This window comes from Armigeres subalbatus, chromosome 3 (assembly GCF_024139115.2).
Source record: "Armigeres subalbatus isolate Guangzhou_Male chromosome 3, GZ_Asu_2, whole genome shotgun sequence".
Taxonomy (NCBI): Eukaryota; Metazoa; Arthropoda; class Insecta; order Diptera; family Culicidae; genus Armigeres; species Armigeres subalbatus.
In genome coordinates, this window is record NC_085141.1 from 408,257,745 (window position 1) to 408,275,955 (window position 18,211).

General features: G+C 42.0%; 1 protein-coding gene across 2 annotated transcripts in view; it reads left to right on the forward strand.

Moving 5' to 3' along the window:
- LOC134227100 (lysophosphatidylserine lipase ABHD12-like) overlaps nucleotides 1-18,211 on the forward strand; it is a 51,737-nt gene that overhangs the window by 10,141 nt on the left and 23,385 nt on the right. Inside the window, exon 2 of one of the 2 annotated variants that reach the window (XM_062708370.1) lies at nucleotides 10,566-10,827. In XM_062708370.1, the coding sequence (XP_062564354.1) occupies nucleotides 10,793-10,827 (35 nt within the window). In that variant the 5' untranslated portion in view covers nucleotides 10,566-10,792. Of the gene's footprint in view, nucleotides 1-10,565; nucleotides 10,828-11,485; nucleotides 11,820-18,211 lie in introns of those variants that run through there. The other variant, XM_062708368.1, reaches the window with a different exon arrangement.

Consider the following 18,211-nt stretch of genomic DNA (forward strand, 5'->3'; position numbering starts at 1 on the left):
AACAAGACCAATAACATGCAACCAGTATACCATAATCAGGATCTTACTGGGATCAATCCTGATGTGCCAATGGCACTCCCTGGGCTTGTGCTTTTGAAGCGGCACACAGTCGCTTTGATAGAGTCTGCTTACGGGCACTTGTGGTTTTTTGGGAAGGATTTTAGCAGAGCCCACTGCTAAATCCCACCACGCCCTAGGCAGTTCTCTCTGACTCACAGACAGCTGGGGAGGGGTCGTCAAGCCCTTGGACATGGTCCCTGCTGCCCCGGTGCGTAATGGTGTAAATCCGGTCATATCGTCAGGCTCGGTACAACACTGAAGCTGACAATATGACCTCCCTAACTCCGAATCCCAAGGTGTCAGGCGACACGTGCCGAAGGGATGAATGGCCTTGGGGTGAAATAATTAGCCACGCAGTTAACTGTAATGTTGGGTAGAAACCTTTTTGGTGGTGCACTACGGAGTAAGATTTACCAAACTGTGCTCTAGTTCTTTCTATTCTTGTTATTACTTATGAGTGATGGTCGGAAGAGTATGGAACGACTATAATTTGCTTTTAGATGACCCATCTTTTCCTCAATCTTAGGCTGGTTTCGAAGCCGACGACATGAATCTTACTCTAGAGCGCTGATTAATTAGGAAAGAAGCGGATACGAATTTGGTGGATCTGCTGAACCCTCTGACTGTGTAAAGGTGAGATTCAGAAATGCCAAAACGCAATGAAATCAGATCGCTGTACAAAAATGAATTCGTAACTCATAAGAAGATGCAAAAATATGTTTGAACTGCAGTACCGATGCATGGCCAAAATCAGTATTATCCCACTTATTGTTGAGCCGAAACTGATTGAGGGGCGCGCCTTTGAGAGTTGGTATAAGCCATTTCTCAAAGGGAATAAATAGCGGTACCTCAATTTAAAAAGGCATCACATTAAGTTTGAGAAATATCTTAATAAAAAACGACTACTTCATTTCTTCTCAATAAAAAGACATGCACTAAACAAATGACACGGGTATACTACAAAAGTTCAATGAAATGGATGCAGTGGTTCATGTTGGCCGGAAGAAGAGGGAACCCCCTCACGAAGAACAAAACAATACTAGAGTTCCCTCTTACTCCACGACAGGCTACTGACTGATACTTCTGCCAGCAGCTGCAGTTCTCTTTATTCAACAACAATAGATCCATAACAATATTCCTTAATCTACCCAAGAGCAGCTACAATCAACTGGCGTCTGCTTCCTATCCATCTTCGATCTAAAGCGAAGCGTCGCACACTACCTGATATTCCAACAGTTCATCCCGAACAAAAAAAAACTCTGAATAGTTGAGTTTCTTTAGTCTAAATCTGAACAGTTTTGAACTTCTTCAGTTAAGAATTTGGTGATTCAGTTATCATTTTCATTTGGTCGGGGTTCAACCAAACCGCACCAAGCGGCTTTTTGACTGACTTGTAATGTTTTGTTTGTACAAGCACAACGGAAATAGTTTCATATCAATTTAAAAGTACATTTGCAGTAGGATATTCTCCTCCTTATGGGATTAAGGGATTCTCGACCAATTAAATTTGCTAAACGGAAGTTTGAGCAGAAAAATGGGCATACAGTCAGGTCACCCTTTTTGGGCACCTTCACTAAGATACCTTGCATCCAGTCGACCGGGAAAGCTGCGGTGTCCCAGATATTACGAAATAAACGATGCAGTAGTTGAGCGGATGTCATGGGGTCAGCTTTGAGCATCTCGGCGGATATACGGTCGACCCCTGGGGCTTTATTCGATTTCATGCTTTCGATGGCTGTTTGAATCTCTAGCAGTGATGGAGCTTCGGTATTAACGCGTGTTATACGTCGGATCCTAGGCAGATCATGCCGAGGTGGTGATGGCCTGGCTGGCACTTGAAAAAGTTGTTCGAAGTGCTCGAACCAGCGTTTCAGCTGGTCAGTTGGGTCGGTCAATAACTGATCATTCGCTTCTTTCACAGGCATCGTTGCATTCATCTTCGCCCCGCTTAAGCGTCGTGAGATATCGTATAGGAGGCGAATGTCCCCGGTTGCTGCGGCTCTCTCTCCTTCGTCGGCCAGATAGTTTTCGTTTTCTTGTTTTCAAAATAACTTTGTGTATAATAAATATTTTGTCGCTTACCACGAGGTTTCAAATGAATTACCTTCTCAACTTTTTTTTTTTTTTAACTAATTTTATTTGCTAATTATCTAATACATGCATTCATCTCTTAGACTAGGTGTTCCGTGTTTTCTTAACACTATCATCCTTATTTGCTATGTTATATTTTTAGTTATTATTAATACACTTCAATTGCCTCTGGCAGTTAGAATTTTTCCTCTGGTTGAATTGAACCATGTAGGAATTACAATGTTTTCAACTTAAACTATTCTTAACCTATTTTATACTAAGGGTACAAGGAGTTAATCGTTGCAATAGAAGATTGCAACGATTTTTGTCTAAAATTGGAAATTATTTTGTTGGACATTTGTTGCAATGTCTCAATATTAGAAATTCTATGAAGTTCATTGGTACTATACTGCCGCTAACAGCAAGTCAGACTTATCTGTATATGGACGCCATATCCAGATAAGTCTGACTTGCGGTTAGCGGCAGTATACCACGGAGGCAACTTCAGAATCATTTTCAGAATTTTATTTTGAATCCTCTGAAGTGCCTTCTTTCTGGTATTGCAGCAACTAGTCCATATTGGCACAGCATACAACATGGCTGGTCTAAAAATTTGTTTGTAAATCAAAAGTTTGTTCTTAAGACAAAGTTTTGATTTTCTGTTTATAAGTGGATATAGACACTTAATATATTTGTTACATTTGACTTGAAGGCCTTCAATGTGATTTTTAAAGTTAATTTTTGATCTAGCAGAAGTCCTATTTAGCTTCGCTAGACCAATTAATTAAGTGACAATATGTCTGCTAGAAGGATTCAAATAAGAAGCTCTCGGCTTATGTGGGAAAATTATAAGCTGAGTTTTGGAAGCATTTCCATTTTTGCAAGTAAGTGGAGAAAATATCCAAACTTTTTTGCAATCTACTACAAATGACACGAAGGCTTCGCCCTTTGGCTGAGAGACCTGTGTCATCTGCAAATAAAGATTTTTGACACCCTGGTGGTAAATCAGGTAAGTCAGAAGTAAAAATGTTATACAAAATGGGCCCCAGTATGCTGCCTTGGGGAACACCAGCTCTTACAGGTAATCTATCAGATTTAGAATTCTGATAGTTTACCTGCAGTGAGCGATCTGATAAATAATTTTGGATCAGTTTAATAATGTACAGAGGAAAATTAAAATTCATCAATTTTACAATCAAACCTTCATGCCAAACACTGTCAAATGCTTTCTCTATATCAAGAAGAGCAACTGCAGTCGAATATCCTTCAGATTTGTTGAGCCGAATTAAGTTCGTAACTCTTAATAACTGATGAGTGGTTGAATGCCCATGACGAAAAACAAATTGCTCATCAGCAAAAATAGAATTGTCATTAATATGAACCATCATTCTATTTAAAATAATCTTTTCAAACAGTTTGCTTATTGAAGAAAGCAAACTGATTGGGCGATAACTAGAAGCCTCAGCTGGATTTTTGTCCGGCTTCAAAATTGGAACAACTTTGGCGACATTCTTGATGGCGGTCCATTGGTCTTCCACGCTGCCACCTTCCGGAATATCTGCAGCACGCATCTCCAGTTCTTCAACGAAGGACCGTTTCACCGTGGCATCTTCCAGTCGGCGTGTGTTGAACCGTCGTCCAACTCTCTCCTCCTGCCGACGAATCCGCGCAATGCGCAGGGGTATTTCGCCGATGTGGAGGTGATGATCAGACGCGATATCGGCACTACGTTTATTCCGTACATCAAGAAGGCTCCGTTTCCATTTTCGGCTGATGCAGATGTGGTCGATTTGATTTTCTGTAAAGCCGCCACGGGAGACCCACGTGACCTTGTGAACCGATTGAGGGAAGAGCGATCCCCCGCTCACCATGTCGTTATTACCACAAAATTCTGCGAACAGCTCTCCGTTTTCGCTCATTTCTCCGAGACCATGGCGTCCTATAATGCGCTCATGGTTCGAGTTGTCGGATCCAATCTTCGCATTGAACCGTTCAAGGAACATATGGCGGAAGTGAGTAAGGCGAAAAGAGAAAACGATAAGGGATTACATTACGAATTTAGATCTAAGGTAGCAGAGCATGTGTATAAGGAAAATCACCCAATTACGGCATCAAATATTAAAATCTTAAGAAATGTCTCTTCCCCATGGAAACTCGATGTAGCTGAGAGTTTGGAAATCCACCGACAGGTACAAACAGCGCTGTTGAATAAGGATCAGGGAAATGGCAGCTCTTGGCTCTTCAAGTTTCTACCTAAACAATAAAGTAATTTACTGTATAGGTAAATAAAGTAGGCAAATAAGATTAGATTAAGTACCTAGCGTAGTATAAATAGTGTAAGTTGCGATTGTTTTCTTCAAGTCGAGTCAAGTACAAGACACTGAAGACGACCACACAGTTGTGGTCGAAATACGTATCTGCAAAGATAACGAAAATTAACTGGTGGAATTAAATGGACAGTACTTAATTCGTCTTAGACGGTTTAATACATTCCACTAAACGAGCTTAATATATTTTTCTGATCAATAATGATTAAAACAATAATGGATTTAAAAATGCGTGATTTATTGCTCATCAGATATTTTTAAATAAAGTGAGAAAAATATTAACGAACTTCTTCTTCTTCTTATTGGCATTACATCCCCACACTGGGACAGAGCCGCAGCTTAGTGTTCATTGAGCACTTCCACAGTTATTAACTGCGAGGTTTCTAAGCCAAGTTACCATTTTTGCATTTGTATATCATGAGGCTAACACGATGATACTTTTATGCCCAGGGAAGTCGAGACAATTTCCAACCCGAAAATTGCCTAGACCGGCACCGGGAATCGAACCCAGCCACCCTCAGCATGGTCTTGCTTTGTAGCCGCGCGTCTTACCGCACGGCTAAGGAGGGCCCCGAACTTAGTATCCAGAAAGAATATAAAATCGGATATAACAATTAGTATAAAAATCCTGCATTCTTCCATAAGTTTAAGAAAACTAGAACCATGCATCTGAATGTCTTTCTGAAATAATATTTATTATAAAATAGGCAGAAAAATCAATATGCAAGCTTTCTCCAGGAATTCCTTCGACAATTGCTCCTGGCATTCTATCCGAAATTCTATCAGGGATTCTTTAGGAATGCCTCCAGCAACTTCTTCGGCAGTGTCTTCAGGAATTCCACCATAAATTTTGCCGGGAATAGATCCGAAAATTCCACCATTATTTACTCCCAGAAAATCTTCACGAACTTGATTAATTATTTTAGAGCGTCTTAGGGGAAATGCTACAAGGTTAAAAGACTATTATTCTTCCATTTACTTCCTCTATTCACTTTTTTTGTATCAACAAACAGATACGTATTTCGTTTCCTACTTGGAAACTTCTTCAGTGTCGATAACAAACACTGAAGAAGTTTCCAAGTAGGAAACGAAATACGTATCTGGTTGTTGATACATAAAAAGTGAAAAATGGAAGTAAATGGAAGAATAATAGTCTTTTAACCTTCACGAACTTCTTTATAAGTTCTGCAGAATTCCCTGCCCCTGGGGTTGACCAACTACCAGGAGAGCTATTTAAACACGGTGGTGAGGCACTGGCTAGAGCGCTGCACTGGGTCATTACCAAGATTTGGGAGGAGGAAGTTTTGCCGCAGGAGTGGATGGAAGGTGTCGTGTGTCCCATCTACAAAAAGGGCGATAAGCTGGATTGTAGCAACTACCGCGCAATCACATTGCTGAACGCCGCCTACAAGGTACTCTCCCAAATTTTATGCCGTCGACTAGCACCAACTGCAAGGGAGTTCGTGGGGCAGTACCAGGCGGGTTTTATGGGCGAACGCTCCACCACGGACCAGGTGTTCGCCATTCGCCAAGTACTGCAGAAATGCCGCGAATACAACGTGCCCACACATCATCTATTCATCGACTTCAAAGCCGCATATGATACAATCGATCAGGACCAGCTATGGCAGCTAATGCACGAACACGGTTTTCCGGATAAACTGACACGATTGATCAAAGCGACGATGGATCGGGTGATGTGCGTAGTTCGAGTTTCAGGGGCATTCTCGAGTCCCTTCGAAACCCGCAGAGGGTTACGGCAAGGTGATGGTCTTTCTTGTCTGCTATTCAACGTCGCTTTGGAAGGGGTAATACGAAGAGCAGGGATTAACACGAGTGGTACAATTTTCAATAAGTCCGTCCAGCTATTTGGTTTCGCCGACGACATAGATATTATGGCACGTAACTTTGAGAAGATGGAGGAAGCCTACATCAGACTGAAGAGGGAAGCTAAGCGGATCGGACTAGTCATCAACACGTCGAAGACGAAGTACATGATAGGCAGAGGTTCAAGAGAAGACAATGTGAGCCACCCACCGCGAGTTTGCATCGGTGGTGACGAAATCGAGGTGGTAGAAGAATTTGTGTACTTGGGCTCACTGGTGACTGCCGAAAATGACACCAGCAGAGAAATTCGGAGACGCATAGTGGCTGGAAATCGTACGTACTTTGGACTCCGCAAGACGCTCCGATCGAATAGAGTTCGCCGCCGTACCAAACTGACAATCTACAAAACGCTAATTAGACCGGTAGTCCTCTACGGACACGAGACCTGGACGATGCTCGTGGAGGACCAACGCGCACTTGGAGTTTTCGAAAGGAAAGTGCTGCGTACCATCTATGGTGGGGTGCAGATGGCGGACGGTACGTGGAGGAGGCGAATGAACCACGAATTGCATCAGCTGTTGGGAGAACCATCCATCGTTCACACCGCGAAAATCGGACGACTGCGATGGGCCGGGCACGTAGCCAGAATGTCGGACAGTAACCCGGTGAAAATGGTTCTCGACAACGATCCGACGGGCACAAGAAGGCGAGGTGCGCAGCGGGCAAGGTGGATCGATCAGGTGGAAGATGACTTGCGGACCCTCCGTAGACTGCGTGGTTGGCGACGTGTAGCCATGGACCGAGCCGAATGGAGAAGACTCTTATATACCGCACAGGCCACTTCGGCCTTAGTCTGAATAAATAATAATAATAATAGAATTCCCTGCAATAATTCAAATAATTTCGTGCTGTTTCTTATAATTTTTAAGAATAAGAATATTCCTTGGAAATTCCGCAGAATTGCCAGTAAACATTCCTGAGAATTTCACGAAAAATCTTCGAATTTCGTGTGTAAATTCCATGAAATTTTCCGTGAATTGTTTTGAATAATTTCTTGTGAAAATTTCAAATAATTTCTCCAGGAATTCCACCGGAAATTTATTCAGAAATTATACCGAAAATGAAATCAACAATGGAATTTTCGGAGGAATTCCTAGATTAATTCGCAATGAAATCCTTAAAGAATTCCGGTGGAAACTTCAAGATTTCCACTGGGAGATCCTCCAGGAGTTTCTCCGAAAATCCCTCCTGGAATTCTTTCAGGAGTTCCACCGGCATTTCCACCAAGAGTTTCTCTAGGATTTCCTTCGAAAATTATTCCGGTAGTTCTATCGGCAGTTCCTCTGAAAATTCTTCCGGGAATTTCGGCAGAATTGGAATTTATTTAGGCTTCTTCAGGAATTTATATAGATTTTCCAACAGAAGCCCCTCAGAGAATTTGATGATGATGATGATGGTCCAGCTACAAACCCCAACAAAGGTTTCAGCTAGACGAGATTTGTCTATAAGATGAATTCTCTTGTTTCCGAGAATGCTTCTGGTAGTTTCCCCGAGGTTCCTTTGAAAATTCTCCCGGGAGTTTCTTCAGAAATTCTTCCAAACAATTCCTTCGAGAGTTCCTCCGGAAATTCCACCAGCAACTCATCCGGGAGTTTCTCCGGAAATTCCTCCGGGAGTTCCACCAGAAGCTATTCCAGGAAATTATTCAGGCTTTTTTTCAGGAAATCATTTAGGCTATCTTCAGAAATTAAGCTGGAAATTCCTCCCGAAGTTCTTCCGATAGTTTCTCTGGGAGCTCATCCGGAGGTCCTCTAGGAATTCTTCTAGGAGTTCCTCCTGAAATTCCTCCGGGAGTTCTTACGGGAGATCTTACGGGAGCTCCTCCGGGAGATCCACCAGCAGTTTCTACGAGAATCCCTCCGGGAGTTTCACCGGCAGTTTCTCCAGGTGTTTCTCTGAAAAGGAACTCCCGGAGGAACTCCCGGGGGATTTTCTATAGGAATTTCCGGAGAAATTATCAGAGGAATTCTCGGAGGAACTGCCGGTGGAACTTCTGGAGGAATTTATTGAAGAACTACAGGAAGAATTTCCGGAGGAACTCTCGTAAGAATTCTAGGATGAACTCCCAAAGGAACTTCCGTAAGAATTCCTAAAAGAACCTCCCGGAGGAATTCCCGTAAGAACTCCCAGAGAAATTCTCCGAGGAGCTTCCTATCAAATATCGTTCAGGAATTCTCTGTGAAGCTCCTGGAGGTATTACCGGAGAATTTCTTGGAAAAACTCCTGAAAGAACTCCCGGAGGAACTCCCACAAGCACTTCCGGAGGAATTCCCACATGGAAGTCCTGAAATAATTCTTAGAGAAGTTCCTAAAGAATTTCCGAAAAAATATCTGAAGGAATTCCCAGAAAAATACCAGGAGGAATTAATGCAGAAATTCCCAGATGAAATCCTGAAAGTATTCCCAGATGAATTGCTGAAGAAAATCCCTGCGGATTGTTCCGAAGAAATTTCTGGAAGAATACTCGGATATCTGCCAATTCCGAGTGAAGTCCGGAAGGAATTCTAGTACACTTCCGCGGAAAATCTCCCGGAGAAATTCCTAAAGGAATTCCTGGAGAAGTACCTGAAGAAACTCCCGAAAAAATACCTGTAAGAATTTCTGGGGAAATACTTGGACGAATTCCAGGAGAAATTCATGAAGATATTTCTAGAGGATTTCTTGAAGGATATTCTGAAGTAATTGCGAAAAGAATTCCAGATTGGAATGCTAGATGATTTCGCTATTGAATGTTTGGAGGTATTCCCGGAAAATTTCCTGGAAGTAATCCCGGAGGAATTAAAGGAAGAGTTCCGACAGGAATGCCCGGAGAAGTTCCTAGAAGAATTTCCGAAGGAATTTCTTATAGATTTACAAGTGAAATTATGGAGCTAAATCGGAGGATTTCCGTCATAAATTTTTGAACGATTTTAGAGGAATTTGTGGATAACTTTCCAGAGGAATTCAGAAGTTCCCATGGGAGCTTCTAGAAGAATTTCAAGGAGAATTTTTGAGCCCGAAATGTTTCGAGTTGTTTTGAACTTTCATATATTATGGATCCTGGATGCCCTAATAAGTTTTGGGAATCTTTTGAATTTCAACCACCTATTTTTGTATATGATTGGATCGTAAAGTGCACATGTTTGAGGGAATTCATTTTAGTACCCGTTCAATCTTCCCACAATTTAGGGGGGGGGGGGGGGCTGCCCACTCTGGCTACGCCCTTGGTCGCTTTGATAGGGCCTGCTTGGGGACACATGCAGCTTTTTATAGAAGTTCAACAGAGCCCACTGTCGAACCCCACCACATCCTAGGCAGACACTCTGTTATATTGTATTTCTGACTAAAATGTACCATTGGAAATATGAAAACTAGAAATGTTCGGCGTTGGGGTATCTCCCCCTATAACGAATCAACCAACCAAGCTATTATGGTTCAACATACCATCATAACTTTTGAGCGCATTGACCGATCGTGATTATATTAAATAGTGATCAACTAGGGTTTGTGCCCCGTCAAATGCAACTTGTTGCGAGAAAATCGGTTCAGAATTACTGTATGAAAAAGTGGCTAATGTTTTTCAGTTTTTGTGTGCACACACACATACACACACCCACGGACTGAAAGACATTTGTTCAGTTCAACGAGCTGAGTCGATTGGTACACATACAACATCATGGGCCTCCGAGACTTCTATAAAAAGTTCGGTTTTGGAGTGAAGTGATAGCCTTTCGGTACAACTTTGTTGTGCGAGAAAGGCAAAAAATCGGTAAGTAACTGTTATTTAAATATTTATTTTTTATTGAATGGAGAAAAACACGGAGCATTTAGCAAGTAAACAGTTCTGCTGTTGAGATTTTAGTGAATTCACAGAAATCTATGGAATGTGTAATGTGACCAAACGTCCATTTTTCAATCTTATTTTTCAAAGTTATACCAATTTATACAGTCTTTTTTTTCGTGTAAATTTCCGAGCCAATGACGTATACTGATAGGCGTCCTGCGTTTCGCAGGACGCTTGCTGGTCACAGTAGGAATGTGTTTAAGTTCGTGGCAACAAATTTTAACACAAAATACAAACCCATAACTATTGCTTGTGTTTTCAGCTTCGTTTTTTCATTACCTCTATGATTGTTAAACGTATTTCATTATCTTCAGAATATGCACACTGTGTTATGACTTTGCTAATTTTATTACATTTCATTTGTAACACCCTGCTTTTTATTTATACTTTTACAATAGGTACTCGCAAATTAATTGCAGCGTGTAGCGAGTCAAGTTCACGGCAGCATAGTCGGTCGGCAGTGAGCTGAGCACGCGGGAACGCCTGAATCGATTTTCACCGCTAAATAGCGCGCTTCTCTCGCAGAGAGAACTGACCCAACTCGGCGCTCAGCGGCGTCGGCGAGGATCATCGAAGTTCAAGTCATCGTTGCCAGTTACAGTCAGCAGCTGCCCGGACTCGCAGAATGTACCTGTTGACTCGACGGAGACTGTTCAAGAGGTGAATATAGTGAAGTAATTTTATTTTTGTATTGCTGCTCTACCGTGTGCTTTCGAAGTACATTTTGCTTCATAACAATCACCGCTGTGTTATCCAGTTGTCGTCGGAGTGTAGACATAGTCTGATTAATTTTCATTATTCGATGAAGAAAGAGCAGCTGCTGCTCGCTGACTCAATCGCGACGGTATCGACCCAGTCGGCGTGCCTCTGAAAAGAATCAGCGAGACCTTCCGCTTAGGGTGCGATTCCTCAGTTTCCATATCAACAAACGGCGAATTGTGAATGACTCACTTATGCAAGAGAGCCTGTAACATGCTAATTCATTGCTTTGTGTAGTGTGCTTGATATCAGTAAATAGCTGGCTTGTTTTGTATTCCAATTAGTTCTACTTTTTTCGATTTCAATCTTTTGTAGTGTTGTTTGAGTGCATCTCGTTCGTTCTTAACTCCATTCATAGGACAAAGGAAACGTTTAAGGTGGAATTAAGAATATGAAAAGCCATGCTACAGTTTGGTGAAATCGTCTGTAGGGGGAAAATACAAGCAACAACAGAAGCAAATCAGTGATATAACAGCTTTCGGTGAACAAAGGTATTCGATCGCGAGATCAAGTGCATAGAAGAAATCGAGTTGTTTTGAAAATATCGCATCTAAAACAGTACATAGTCTCCTCCCACATACCACATTGACGTAAGGAAAGTGCGAATAGTAGATTTGATTTTGATTTGTCGAAATTCCGCCGCGCGAAAGTACAGTCTTGTGCAAATAGTTTGGGTAACAGCTGGGCCAAGACGCCGATCAAAACAACGCGAGCGAGTTTGAAGTGAAACAAAAGACGTCGTGGTACCGTCGAGGAAGCTTCGGTGCGTGGATAGTATCGTTATAGCTACACACGGTGACGATGGCGCTGATTGATATCGATCTGATCACTAGCACGCTGTTCAAGACGCTGGTGATTCCCGGAATTGTAACAACTCTTTGGCTATCGGATTTGTAAGTAGTTTATTAGGTGTTGTATGATGCTTATTATCTATTTAAAGTTTTTTTTTTGCGTTATGTATGTAATCGTTTATCTACACAGTGAAATTAGAACCCTTTAAATTTTGAATATGGGGGAAAAGTGGGGCAAGATCACCACCCTAAGCTCTGGCTTTTATGGAACACTTAAAATCTTCCGTATACTGCAGATTTGTCTCTTAGCCATCTATTTTAGGTTTTTTCTATAATATTAGCATGCAAAAAATATGGATTACTTGCCATCGGGGGTGACAATGGTTCATCGCTCTTACCGGAAGTCTGAAGGTCGTAGAGCAAAATCGTTCAAAAAGCTCTTTTATGTTTTAATCTTTTTGACCTCAGATACATTCGATCCATTCTAAAAGCGTTCTACGTTGTCGAAATAGTGACCCATTCTCACCCCTATTTGGTCGGGGTTCAGCCAAATCGCACCAAGCGCCAACGAAAAATTACGCAATTTTCTGCCCAAGCTTTCGTTCAGCAGATTTAATTGATCGCAAATTGTAACGGATACTCCTCAACCCCTCAACTGAGAATATCCTACAACAAATATACGCATGAATTGGTTTGAAATGATTTCCGTTGTTTGTGTACGAGAAAAATATTACAAGTCAGTCAAAAAACCGCTTGGTGCGGTTTGGCAGAACCCCGACCATTTGACCCATTGTCACCTCCGACGACGGAAACGAAAAAGAGTCCAAGATGTAATTATTTCATGGATTTTTTTTTTAATTTCTATGGAAATGATAGCCCTTGACAAGGCCATCAAGAGCAGTAAGAGAGCGTGTTTCGACAACCTATGCGAAGGAGCCAACGCGAATCCGCGGGGCGACGCCTACAGGATAGTGATGGCCAAGACCAGTCCCCGAACGGTCCCCGGATAGGTTGGCGAGGATCATCGAGGTGCTATTCCCGTCCCGTGCCACAAGTCCCTGGCCTCCTGCACCACAAGGCAATATGGGTGCGGCCGAAATGGTGGCTCCGGTAACGAACGAAGAATTACTCGCGGTGGCCAAATCACTGGTAACGAACAATGCTTCAGGGGTTGATGGAGTTCCGAACAGCGCTCTCAAGGCAGCAATCATAGCGAACCCGAACAGGTTCAGGCTAGCTATGCAAAGATGCCAAGATGAGTGAAGATTCCCCGAAAGATGGAAAAGATAGAAACTGGTATTGTTGCCGAAGGCCGGGAACCCGCCGGGCGACCCATCGGCGCATAGACCAATCAGCCTTAAGGACACGACGGGCAAGTTGCTAGAGAAGATCATCCTCAGCAGGCTGACCCCGTATTCAGAGGGTACGAACGGCCTATCTAGCAACCAGTTCGGTTTTCGCAAGGGTAAGTCCACGTTGGACGCTATTCTCTGTGGTAAAGACCGCCGAGATAGCGATCCAACAGAAAAGGCGATGTATTGGATACTGTGCGTTAGTGACACTTGATGTGAAGAACGTATTCAACAGTGCAAGCTGGGATGCCATCACGCTCTCGTTACTCGTCTCGGCTTAGCCTGCCGGTGGACCTGTACCGGATTTCGGAAAGCTATTTCCAGAACCGTGTACTATTATACGAGATCGATGTCGGTCAGAGAAGCGTACATATTACCGCAGGAGTTCCGCAAGGTTCAATACTGGGCCCGGTACTATGGAACCTTATGTATGACGGGGTTTTGAAGCTAAAGTTCCCTCCTGGTGTTAAGATCGTCGGTTTCGCAGATGACGTAACCTTGGAGGTCTACGGGGAGTAAATTCTGGAGGTAGAACTGACCGCAGCACACGCGATCAGCACGGTGGAGGATTGGATGAGCGCTAGAGGCCTGCAGCTTGCTCAACATAAGACGGAGGTGGGTATGTCACATGGTATGTCAGTGGTGAGCATCCAAATAAGACTCATATGGTGCGTCAGAAAGAGTGTCAGGGTGAGCCAGAGGGTGTGTTAGTAAGAGCACCCAAGTAAGACTCATACGTGAATGAGCGAGTACATTAAGTACTGCCTATCCCCCAGAAGTAATGCTGGGAGGCAGTTCCTGGGGGAACCAGGGTATTAGTAGAGAGGGTAACTCAAGTAACTTTCTGTTGCTTGGGTGGGTTTAGTCGGTCCGGCGGGCTGGCCTTCTGCCTCCCGCGCCAACCCCACTCCCTGAGTGATAATTTCAGGTGTCTGTATGCAGATTGCAGATTGTCTTCATCCCTCTACAAAAAAAGGACTGAGGCCTGAGTGGCCTGTGCAGTACATAAAAGTATTCTCCATTCGGCTTGGTCCATGACTGCACATCGCCAACCACGCAGCCTAAGGAGGGTATTCGTTAATCATCCTCTGTCTGATCGATACACCTTACTGTCCACTTCGCTTTCTTTTTCTCCTTCGGATCGCTGTCGAGAACCATTTTCACCGGGTTACTATCCAACATTCTGGCTACGTGCCCAGCCCACCGCAGTCGTCCGATTTTCGCGGTGTCAGTTGGTTCTCCCAACAACTGATTCAACTCGTGGTTCATTCGCCTCCTCCACGTACCGTCCGCTACCTGCATCTATGGTGGGGACGGTACGCAGTACTTTTTTTTTTAAACTCCAAGTGTGCGTTGGTCCTCCATGAGCATCGTCCAGGTCTCGTGTCCTTAGAGGATTACCGGTCTAATAAGCATTTTGTAAATAGTCAGTTTGGTATGACGACGAATTCTATTCGATCGAATTTACAAAATGCTTATTAGTCTTGCGGTTTTCAGCCACGATGCGTCTCCGAATTTCTCTGCTGGTTTCTTTTTCGGCAGTCACCAGTGAGCCCAAGTACACGAATTCTTCGATCACCTCGATTTCGTCACCACCGGTACAAACTCGTGGTGGGTGGATCTCGTTGTCTTTTCTTGAACCTCTTCCTATCATGTACTTCGTCTTCGATGTGTTGATGACTAGTTCAAACCGGTTAGCTTCACCCTTCAGTCTGATGAAGGCTTTCTCCATCTTCTCAAAGGTACGTCCCATAATATCTATGTCGTCGGCGAAACCAAATAACTGGAAGGACTCAGTAAAAATTGTACCATTCGTGTCGATCACCCGATCAGTTTATCCGGAAATCCATTTTCGTGCATTAGCTGCCATAGCTGGTCTCGATCGATTGTATCATATGCGGCTCTGAAGCCGATGAATAGATGATGTGTGGGTACGTATTCGCGGCATTTCTGCAGGCTTCTTGTAGGCGTCATTCAGCAGTGCGATTGCGCGGTGGCTCCTGCAATCCAGATTATCGCCCTTTTTGTAGATGGGGCACACAACACCCAATACCAGTGCCTCAGGGGACGTACACATTAGGGTGGTTCAAAAAATCGATTTTGCTCCACAGTGCTCATCTGATTCTTTACCATGTTCTGAGTGCCTCTGAAAATTTGAGCTCATTTGGATTAAAACTGATTCAGCACAAGCCGTTTAAAGTTTGTATGCAAATTAGTATGGGGAAATTTATCCCTGTCCACGGATGATGGGGTCAACGTTGATAAGTCAAGTGTCTGCATATTGTTAAAATTGTGAAATAATTTGTTCTTTTATAGTACACATTGCTAGTATAAAACGAGATGAATTTAATTGCATCCGAGTAAGGTTACACTATAAGCAGTACTGAAGTACGTATTTTAATCCCGGTAACATTTCAATTTAACAGAAACGCGTCAAGTATTTTTTTTTTGCCAATATATAGGAAATAATTAAACACTTGATATATCATACCTCCATGCAAATACTTAGAGAAGGTGTCGCATGATCTAACAACATCTTCTTGAGTATATGCTGCGGAGGTTCCGGCAGGGTCTAGTACCAGTCTTAACTAACAAAATACTAACACAAAAGACTGGGAAGCAAACGATCATCCATTGCACCAATTGTAGTTCATAGTTCAGTATACAGTAAGTAGTGAAAGTAGATACTGTAGAATTACTAATTTTGCATTATATACAGTGATTGTATTCGTTATTTCTTCTCAGTAATCTTTGTTATTTTACTCTTACTTTTACTGCATGGATAAACAAACCTGTTTCGCTCTTCATTTTTTTTGGGTGAGGAAAAAATAATACATACTCCAATGTAAAGAAAGATTGAAGGACATAGGAGACGTGACTAAGTGTATTCTGAAAGACAAATAAAATTAGTTGACTACCTTATAACACAGTAAATGACCGATAGGGAATGAACTCATGATCAGCGCTAGACGGTAAAACAAGAGATAGAGTCACGTTTAACTGAGACCTTAGCCACCTATGTACATGAGAATAGACCATATGATGCTTTCATCCACTATCCTTTTCTCTACATGACTAATAGTTTGACCACCTAAGGTAGTGAGGAGGATCAATCAATGTCTTTTTGAGCCCATCATCGAATGGAAGCTCACGAAATGGTTTGAAATCTTTACTGACTGATTCTAGTTCCGAGACGATGATGATGCTATGCAAGGCCGTCATAAGTCCACAAAGATAGTATTAGACGTTTTCTTGGAACATGGTTCAAAATATGTAGTTGTTAAAATAGCAGGCTCATTTTTTTTAAGATTGTTTGGTGAACGGTTCTAAACTGTGGCCAATTTTGGCTTTTCGATTCAGTTTCGACTGCTTTCACTAGATAATTTTCAAAACTTTGGACGATTATTGATATTCATCAAATTGTAATACGATATTTTAGTTTCAAAATAAGTTTTCATGAAAGGTGTTTATTTGAAATATAGTCAGCAATTCAAATTTAACGAGGTGTATCGTATATACCTATACCATATACACATCAACATAATTGTATTTTATGTGACCAAAAGATCCAACGAGTAGTACATATTTTTAATGATGTTATTTATATAAATCAATGCTTCATAATCGTAAAATTCATTCATTTAGCAAGGAAATAGACGCAATGAAGCATTACCATACCATTGATAACTGAATCTTGGACCAGACTTTAAAGACTTGAATTTTGAAGAGCGGAATAGAACATGACCATTTGACTACTGAAATTTATGATATCAGACAGTACTGTAAAGGATATGACGCCATAATCTTGATCAACCGCCAAAATAATGGAAGCTCTCAGATTAATATGTCGATTTATTGCAATAGTACTTAAATTAATTTATTGTATATTTACGATACCATTTAAATTATTCCATGTTGAAACAAAGTCCACTAGTATGATCCCATCACATTACATCAAAGTGTTATGGCTCGGCTGCGGTGGTGGGCGCGGTGACGCGTTTTGACAGAGAATACAGAATTACTGTCAAGATGCGCCGTTGCGTTAATCGCTGTAGAACGGCCTTTACTTGGAGATGGCATCAGTACCACCCGTTGTCAACATAGACTACTATTCGGTATTGAATGTCGGCTCCAAGAAAACATTAAATCAACTTTACATGTTAATTATTCGGAAAACATTCATGCGCGTGATGAGCTTTCATTATTATTATTATTTGTTTTTTAAACTGACAGACTGCGGGAAGGGAAATGTATCGGTATGATCACAATACGAACCCAGACCGCAGTGACCTAGTGAGCAACATAGCTTGAGTCGTCTGCTAGTATTGTGTATCACATGGAGAGCCCAGCCGAGATACCAGTCTATTAAGACTACAACTGGTCAACTCTCAAAAAAAAAAAAAAAAAAATTAGTATGGGGAAATTTATTTTTTCATTATACTGTTAATGACGCTTCCCCATCAAGCGCATGTTAAAAGAAAACCTACATAGCTAAAAGGAATACTCAACAACTTTCACTCAGTGAAAACCGCATCTCAATTAATCGTTCCAATAATTAGTAATCGAATTTAATCTATACCGTGGTTTTCTGGAGCTAATTGCATAACTCATCAACAGGCAACATTGCTGCTCGTGGCGTAAAAGATAGCACACACAAATTCAGGCTACTATGTTGCACTGCACATTTCAGTGATGCCCTCAAAGAAGTTTAACGATCATGACTAAAGATTCGCAACCTGTCTTAAAATCGATTACTAATTATTGGGACGATTAATCAACATGCGGTTTTCGTTGGGTGAAAGCTGTTGAGTATTCCTTTTAGCTATGTAGGTTTTATTTTAACCTGCGAATAATGGGGAAGCATCATTAACAGTATAATGACAAAATAAATTTCCCCATACTAATTTGCATGCAAACTTGAAACGGCTTGTGCTAAATCAGTTTTAATCCAAATGAGCTCAAATTTTCAGAGGACACTCAGAACATGGTAAAGAATCAAATAAGCGCTATGGAGCGAAATCGATTTTTTGAACCACCCTAGTACACATAATACGTAAGCACTTATGGGAGGAGGGGGGGGTCGGCCAATATCTTACGCTCCATATAAATAAAAAATCATTTGTGTGAAAAAAATTCAGGAGG